The following is an 8,871-nucleotide window of genomic DNA, read 5'->3' as shown; positions in this document are numbered from 1 at the left end:
TGCAATCATAAATAAAACAAACTAAATAAAAAAACTGCTCTTTATTGAATACATGTACTATCTTGTCCACTAGCCTGCAATCCTCCTATCAACATCAGGAGCTCACATCTAATCTTAGTTACTTGGCCCTCCTCGCCCGGTACACTATTTTTAAACAGTTATGATATATATTTTAATTTAAGTTATTTGAATCAATTTATATAATTACTATGTCAATTTTATTTGATAAATTGATTATTTCAAAAACATTAAAAAAATTATTTGTATTATACTATATTATAATATATAATATTAATAATTTTTATTTTTATTTTTATTTCTAGTTCAAGCGAATGTTTTATTATAGATAATTTATTATAAGGATATAATTATATTTTTTGTGATAAGATATCACTTATATGGAAGATATTATTCTTAATAACTATCGAAAACTCAAGACAATTTAAATCCATTTATTTAATTTACTCGTAACGCAATCAAAAGAATTGAACTAAATAATTAATAATTAAATAAGTAAAAGTATATCATTAAATTGTTTGATTTTTATTTAGTTAAATTATATAATTATAAGATATCCTTTTTAGATTTTTTAATACATTAATTTTTTGCACTTTAATAGCGTAGAGATATGAGATCTATTTTAGGCAGACTTGTAAATTTTACACTTTTGGACGTGTATATATACCTTTGTAACAAAGGTTGCATTAGTGGTCACGATTTTACAACAAAATTAAATCATAAACATTATGTATATATACATTTAATTTCTAAATATCAATATATTCATATTTAATACACTTCGTCACCAAATATGTTGTAATCCTCTTACATATAATAAATATCAAAAGAGTCGATTACTAATAAAAGAATTAAATTATCCATTATACGAAAACTAGTTGGAGCTTAACCTCTGTAGATCATTTAGTATGAAAATTAGTGAGAAACAAAACTAAATCATCAAAAATGTTATATCCAAATTTTAAATCCAAAAATATTCTTTTTATTAATGATTCCTTCTTTAGTTTTACATTAATCCAATAGTGTATATGTTTCTATTTAAAAAGATGATACATATATTAACAAATATTCAAACAAATATTAATTGTAATTTATTTTAAAAATTGATAAATCGGTAACATATAAAACATACATGGTTAATGACAATAAAAATATATAGGATCTATATATTTATTTGGGAAATAATACTTTTTTATCATTTAAAATATTTTAAAATAAAGTTGAGAATAACCAACAGTCTTAACAAAACAGCCTTAAAAAACTTAAGTTGAGGCAAAAATTGATAAATTATATAAGTGCAAAATTTGAAAAAAAATACAGTAACTTAAAATATTTACATTTCTGAATAGAGTGTATGTACATTAAGGCTAACTTATAAATAAGAAATGAATATTCTCATTTTTATAATCTAATCCTGTAATTACTTCAAACTGAAAAATCTCAATCTATATACACAATTAGAATTTCTATAATATAATAAAATTTTTTAAAAATAGTTGTTGGAATCACTCAGGGATAGTCATCATTTATATCAATACTATCTTTTAGAAACAACTTTTATACATACATATTTATACTAAACCGAATAACTTTTGAAACAATATTTTTTTTTTATGTGATTTTTTAAATGCAAATTTAATGCAAACTAATATTAGTATCCCAGCAGATATAATATAAAGCACAACACAAATACTAATATCAAAGATAGTAAAATCCCAGCTTAGTTTATTATGATTCAAACTTGAGTCTAATACAATGGTATCTATTTTATGTTGAACTAATTTATCATTAATACCTTGGAAATCTATATTAGTTTTACTATATTTTATTTTAAGATATTTTAAAACTTCATTTTCATCCCATTTGTCATTAGAAAGTTTACACTTGGGACAATTTTCAACTGAAGGATATTGAATTTTCTTATGTTCGGGGTCCTCAGTTGTATCACCAGTTAATCTTTCATTTACTTCATTATGTGCTTTCCATAACCATAAAATACTTTCATTACCTCCATGAACTTCAAACAATTTTCTTTTTTTAGACATATCTTGAAAATGTGTTACACAATCTGTACAACCAAAAAAATTTTGTACATAACCATGTATTACTTGTAATACTGGAAGATTATTATTATGTACATCATCAATTTCTTCTGCTGCCGCTGTAGTTAATGTATGAAATAATGTCCATAATCCACAAGGATATCCTCTAAAATTTGGTGTACTTCCTTTACAACCAATCCAATTTTTCAGACCAGAATTAGCTAATGTAAATTTTTTTTCTTTAACTTGTACTTGTTCTCTAAATTCTTTACCACTAATATTACTTTTATTTTCAACTACTTCTTTTAACACTTGTAAATAGATTTTGCCTTTTGTCAAATATACTGGAAAGTACTCAATCAATACATTTAAATATGTTTTTAGTGCTTTTAATTTTTCACCAGAAATATTTACAGAAAGTGGAATCTCGTTATTTAATGAGTAATAAAGAGTATTTTCCAAATCTAATTGATACAGTTTATCTTTTACATTAAATTCTTTTGCCAAACTTTTATTTTTTATAATTTTAGAGGCATACTGTTCATCTCTTTCATCAATACTATCTTCTCCAATATCTGCAGATACTTTCTTAAACTTTAAGAATTCTAAAATTGCTTCTCTAATACCAATTCGTGTAATAGCATTAATTTTTAAAAATGTTTGTGATTTATTTCTATCAAAAATTAACACACTAGGAAATTTAGTTACTTTACTTGTTACACAAAGAAACTCATTTTCTGAAGTTACTCTTCGAATTCGAATAGTATCTACTCTATGTAAATCCAAAATAACTTCAGTCCCTAAATATGAATTAGGTTTTTCAAAAATTAAAATTTCATATTCAACATTACGTGGCGCTCCAAGCCACAAGGTATCTAGTTCAGTGCCACTAAAATTGAAAAAAGAATATTCATTTATAAAATAATATTTTATTATACATTTATTTGGGTGTATGGCTAAAATCTTATAAATTCAAATTTCATTTTAAGATAAATTTATTTTATTTTATTAACTGATTGCAAATAAATAAGGACTGTATATTATAAATTGCAATAATACCGATAAGGCACAATATTTGGCCATCTCAAACCTCCTCGTTGTTCTTGTTGTTCTTTTTCCAATTGATCAATCAATCTTTGCATAGAAAGAATTTCGTCTTTATCTTCTTGAATTTCTAATCCCAAAAAATCTGGATTCGAATTGATTGGAAAAAATTTTAAAGTCGGATATTTCATAATTTCATATTCTCTACAAAGGGGATTATTATCATCATTGGCACAATTTATAGCAGCTATTGAGACTATTTGTTTCCAACCTAAATTAAAAAATAATATTACAAAATATAAATCTATATACGTACATATAAAGAAAAGTCAAAGATTAATAAAATATATTTTATTTAATATTATAAATTAAAATAATTATATATTTTTTAATTTTATATTATTCTGTAATTTGGAAATACATAAAGAATTTTTCAAATATATATTTGATATGGTTTATTTTAGTTATAATTGTTTGTGAAATATATCTCAATTCCACAAGAAATAAAAAATATTTATTGTTTATACAACTTTATCAATTGGTTTGATGGCAGATTAAAATGGTATACATTATTTTTTTAAGTAGTATAAATAAGTAAATAAACAAAAATGGGTAAATATGAACTGTAATTGAAATAAATAATATCTTTATTACCTAATAAATATGTAAGATTTGTCAAATTATAAAACATACATATTTTCAAAATTTAAATAATTAATTATAGATAAAATTATTGATAAAATTAGGTATAAAAGGAAATAGTCATGAAATAAATTATTATTTTTTTAACAACTATAAATAATTGATAATTAAATAAGAAATTTTAATTATTTTCTGTTGTTATCTAAGAAAATAAAAAATATATTATATTATAATCATTTTTAAATATCTAAATACATAAATCTGTATGGTTTTTTAAGCATTATGAAAAATTAATTTTTTCTATTTATGTATGAAATTTAAGTTTATTTATGTTTATTATATTTATTTATTTATTTATTTATGTTTAAAATTCATTTTCCAAAATTTTTTAAAAAATAATATTACAATGCTAGTACATTGCATTGTATATCACTTGTTTCACAGGTAATACATACTTTTACTATTGTTTATAAACACTTTCTGCAATATCTTCTATCAGATTATAATTTCTAAATAATGTAGATTTAAATAAATATTCTATTATAATTAAAATTTAAAATATCTCACCATGTATATTCTTGGCTAAAGACTTCCATACAGGTGCAAACCGCTGACAGAATCCACACCAACTGTTATAAAATTCGACAAACCACGCTCTCTTACTGTTGTAAACACTGGATTTAAAATTATTTTCATTTAATATTATAACGAGATCATTAGCACTGTATAAACCTTGATTTTCTCCTAAATCAGTTTCCTCATCATTCTGTCCTACAGCAGTTGATGAGACACCGTAAACGGCAACAAGTAGTACAAGAATAATATAACTAATCAGCATTTCTAATAATAACTGTTGCTGCTTTTCCATTATTAACAATTGTTTATATACTGCATAAGTATTAAATTAATATTCAAAATTTAAATAAATATTTTGTATTCTAATCTTAATAGTTGTAATCTTTTACCTGTTGTGACGAATTAACTCGTACGCGTCACTGTTGTCGTTTTTACTTTACCTAACGACTACCTGTTTTTTGCCGCGCTATAACTGTACAAAAAATAAAAATATTTGATGTTTTATTATGTATGGTAGGTATGTAAGACAATTGAAAATACCTGATCTTTAATTTTTTTCATGAAGTAATTTCATAAAATATTTTAAATTATGGAATAAATTCTTTCTACAAATATTCTTTCTATAAAAATGTAATTAAAATATTTATTGATGGATATTCTTTCAATGGGTTGACAAAAGTATGTATAATGAAATTATTTATTTTCCGGTTACGCAATTACTGAAATGTAAGGTTAAATATTAAATTAAGTTGTACGCCAATATAACTACAATGAAATTATTTAATTTATTTAAGATATATACGTAACATTTAAATTAATAAACCCTTTATCTACAATAATTTCGTTATTTAAAAGGGTCCCATAATTTAGAATATAAAGATATTTTCTTTTCAAATATAATTTGTAGCTAGATAATAAAGGCAACTTGCTGCAATATGAAAAGAAATTTTGTGAATTATTATAAAACGTGTATTGAACATTGCATGTTTAATAAATATAAATGTTAAGAACATTAAGTACTTTTTTCTTTAAAGCTCATTTTTAATATGTATTAATACTTGAATAGATGATTAATTATTGACTCATTTTATAATTTATTATGTATATTATACAAAAAAACAAAATATTTTTTTATTAATTATTTTTTAGATACTTCGATCATAAATTTGATGTAGATGAATTCTTTTTTTTGACTTGAAATTACTGATCTAAGTTTGTGTTGACCACAAGTCGATTAAAAATTATTTTATATTATTTATAATAAATTAAAGGTGTATTTTGTAGAATAATTTTTAAAAACACTAAAAATTATTAAATTAATTCTAATTATATTTATACTTTCCTTTTTTTTTTTAAATAAAAGTTGTATAAGTACAATTTATATTCTTTTATATAATGCATAAGAGACAGATTTTTACAATATTTAACTTAAAATTCAATTAAATACATTATTTTTCTTCTTATATTTTATTAATTATTTATTTTTAAATATATAATTTATAACAAAAGATATTTAAAAAATTATAAAGATAAAATTATGCAGATATAAATTATCCAAAGTTCATTCATTTGTATTTCATTGACTTAAATTACTGTATTTTAATCTATTTTTCATCCTTCTGATCCTAATCCAGCATTTGTAAAAATTTCAAACTCTTCTTTTTTTAATAAAGCCATACGAACATCATCTAATTTAATAAATATACTACTTCTTTCATTTTTTAATTTATCTAAAGCACATGAAAAAGCTATTCTAATGAGGTCATCAACTAAAAATTCAATAGCTTTTGTCATAAGTAGAATTGCTGAATGGTGTGAAATCCCTGGTAGAATTTCTTCGTTTACAAATTTTAGTCCAATTTTCTGTACAGACTTACAAACATATTCGCTTAAAATGTCATCTGTTTCAGGATATTTGATTAAAAATACTGTATTATGATTTTCATATAAGTTATCATAATATACAGCTAAAGCATCAGGAATTTTTAATGGAATATTTAAAATATCTATCTGATCATTATTATCAGAAGCAAAATTTGTTAAGTTCGGACTCGTTATTTGACACTGTAAAAACCACTTATAAAGTTGATCTGAAATTGTTGATGTGTATTCATACAAACTATTCGTTTTAATATTATCTGATTTACTTGATATACATATTTTATGAATATTTTTCAAATTTAAAATTGGACTGTAACAATATCTTTTAGTCCAAGTTATCAATTCATTAATATTATAAGTATATTTGAAATACTTTATATTTTGAATAATAGTGAGAGCATATATAGCTCTGTATCGTTCTAAAGATTGCTGTTTTCCTTTGGAATAGTTACAAAATTGATGATAGTTTTCATTTCGATAGTAATGAAGTAATTTATAATAGGATTTTGATGACTTTTTAGAAATAAGAGGTATCCTTTTCATAATAAATTTCAATATACTGTATGAAGTATTTAGTTTTATAGATTTTATTAAATTTATTAATATTTTTAAATTTTCATCACTATTATTATCACATTTAGAATATATTTTGGTATCAAAATAAGAATGTTTTAGTGAATTCTTGATATTGGTGACTTCTTGAGATTTATATTTATTATTTGTTGAGCAGTGCTTAATAACGTCGTCCTCCAAAATATTTAATTGTATTAATGACAGTTGTTCAGAATCTGCTAAAATATCAATATTTTTATGTTTTATTGAAACATTATTCTTTATTTTCAAATTAAAATTTGAATATTTTTCTGACGTATCACAATTTGTTTGTAGTATTTTTAATTTGAGATCTGTAAAAGTTTGGGAATTTTGCAAATTAGAATTTTCTTCATCATTTCTTACACTTGTTCCAATATAATTATGATCATTATTGAAATAACGGTTTGCTGATAAATCTATTTTAAATTTATCATTGATTGAAATATTATTTTTATTATTAGTTTTTTTTATGTTTGATGATATACTTGATATATCTTTTACATTAATCCATAGGTCAACTATTGTTTCTGATCCAATGGTTTGAAGACCTGTGAATGTTCGATCCAGTTTTAAGTGATGAATAATATCAACTGGTCTATTAAAACTATTTGTAAAATGCAATTGAATTCTTACAGGAAATTCACCCCATCCATATCTAGATAAGTGAAAAGGAGTAGATGTAAGTTCAACAATATCATTTGGTTTGTAACTAGGGTGTAAAAAAAAACGAACTTTAGATATAAATTGTCCAACATCACATTTATTACTATCTCTGATATAAATAGTCCATTTGTGAGTTGAATTACTATCTCTCAGATCAGGTATAATCCATTTTGATATGTTTCCAACAATTATTCTTTTCTTTAGTTTTAAGGTTGAAATTGGCAAAGATGGTCTATTTAAAACATCTTCTGGATTCAGATTTTTTAAGCATTTTCTTTTGAAGTTATTATATTCATTATTATTTTTCCTCTTTATTCTCATAATTTCATTTGATTCATTCAAACAATTATTTGTGTATTTAATATTACTGGTAGAAGCATTTTTTGTAAAAGAAGTAAGTGTACAATGTAAACGTGACTGCTTTATTGCTTGTATGTCACTATTGTAAATACTTTCTCGATTATAAAAATTAGTTATTATAGAAAATCGTAAATAATGTAACATTTTGCAAGCTTTGCTAAGATTTTTGTAAATTTTATAAATTTCTGTTTTTTTATTATTAATTTCATTTATAAATTCAGGTTCTATGATTGAAGATATTTTTTTAGCTGTATTAGAGCGAACATTTTTCTCAAAAATATTTTGATGACTTATGTCACTATTAAATAACATAAAATAATCTGGATCTTGATCATCATACATTAAAGTATTCATTTTATTAAAATTTTAATAAAATATATATTTTGTGATTGCAAAAATATTTTCTAAAAAACGATGAATCATATTTTTAAGGTTATCTTATAAACAAACTTAATATTGATTTAGAATATACGTAAAGTTAATTATTTCTAAATATATATATATTTAACTAAATTTCTCCAATTTAAAAATCTAACTTAAATTTAATTTTCAATTTTGTTTTTGATGAATTTGTATTGATAGTGAATATTGAAATAGGTTAATTGACTATACTAATCTATATCAAACTAAAACACAAAATGTGGTCAACTCAATTCAATTGTTTGAAACAAAGTTTTTGTCACAGCACACACATTATAGTATATTTATTTTTATATACTATATAATATATAATAGTTTTTATACGATACAGATAACTAAAATTTTTTAAATTAATTTTTAATTGTTATATATTTTGTAAAGTATCGTCGTTCAGTATTAAATAACCGTTTTTTGAAATTATAGAAAAAAATTAATTATAAGATAAAATTAGAATATTTTCTACAACACATAATATTAAACATTCTATAAATAAAAAATTTAAGAAAATCAAAATATTATAAATTAAACTAGCAGGAAAAAAATTAATTCCTCGTAACTTTATAAATAAAAAGATATAAAGTTGAAAATATATAGAAAAAATTTAATAGATACAATAAAACAAAATAAATAT

At 22.0% G+C, this 8,871-nt stretch overlaps 2 protein-coding genes across 2 annotated transcripts; both read right to left on the bottom strand.

Annotated features, from left to right (window-relative positions):
- Positions 1-1,364: 1,364 nt before the first annotated feature.
- Positions 1,365-4,625, bottom strand: LOC105361522 (sulfhydryl oxidase 1). The gene is made up of 3 exons (XM_011498730.1): positions 4,314-4,625; positions 3,120-3,375; positions 1,365-2,949 (listed from the first exon to the last, which is right to left on the bottom strand). Exons 1-3 carry the CDS (start codon positions 4,612-4,614, stop codon positions 1,590-1,592), a joined length of 1,917 nt encoding a protein of 638 aa, XP_011497032.1. The 5' UTR covers positions 4,615-4,625; the 3' UTR covers positions 1,365-1,589.
- A 1,250-nt stretch (positions 4,626-5,875) lies between these two features.
- D12 (YEATS domain containing 2 homolog D12) lies at positions 5,876-8,174 on the bottom strand. The gene is made up of 3 exons (XM_011498950.1): positions 7,079-8,174; positions 6,839-6,994; positions 5,876-6,778 (listed from the first exon to the last, which is right to left on the bottom strand). Exons 1-3 carry the CDS (start codon positions 8,172-8,174, stop codon positions 5,934-5,936), a joined length of 2,097 nt encoding a protein of 698 aa, XP_011497252.1. The 3' UTR covers positions 5,876-5,933.
- Positions 8,175-8,871: the final 697 nt, after the last annotated feature.

Source organism: Ceratosolen solmsi, unplaced genomic scaffold, assembly GCF_000503995.2.
Source record: "Ceratosolen solmsi marchali unplaced genomic scaffold, CerSol_1.0 scaffold30, whole genome shotgun sequence".
NCBI classification, from domain to species: domain Eukaryota; kingdom Metazoa; phylum Arthropoda; class Insecta; order Hymenoptera; family Agaonidae; genus Ceratosolen; species Ceratosolen solmsi.
Note: the sequence above shows the minus strand (reverse complement) of the source record. Positions and strands in the feature narration are given on the sequence as shown.

Bases quoted from the DNA above. Each gene is read 5' to 3' on its own strand.
- LOC105361522 (XM_011498730.1), bottom strand. From the start codon at position 4,614: ATGGAAAAGCAGCAACAGTTATTATTAGAAATGCTGATTAGTTATATT. The intron at 3,376-4,313 runs GTGAGATATTTT...TTTTTAATTTAG, and splicing joins TTTAGCCAAGAATATACATG to GTTGGAAACAAATAGTCTCA. The intron at 2,950-3,119 runs GTATTATTGCAA...TTTCAATTTTAG, and splicing joins CCAAATATTGTGCCTTATCG to TGGCACTGAACTAGATACCT.
- D12 (XM_011498950.1), bottom strand. From the start codon at position 8,174: ATGAATACTTTAATGTATGATGATCAAGATCCAGATTATTTTATGTTA. The intron at 6,995-7,078 runs GTGATACGTCAG...TTGATATTTTAG, and splicing joins AAAAATACTACAAACAAATT to CAGATTCTGAACAACTGTCA. The intron at 6,779-6,838 runs GTGATAATAATA...AATCTATAAAAC, and splicing joins TACCAAAATATATTCTAAAT to TAAATACTTCATACAGTATA.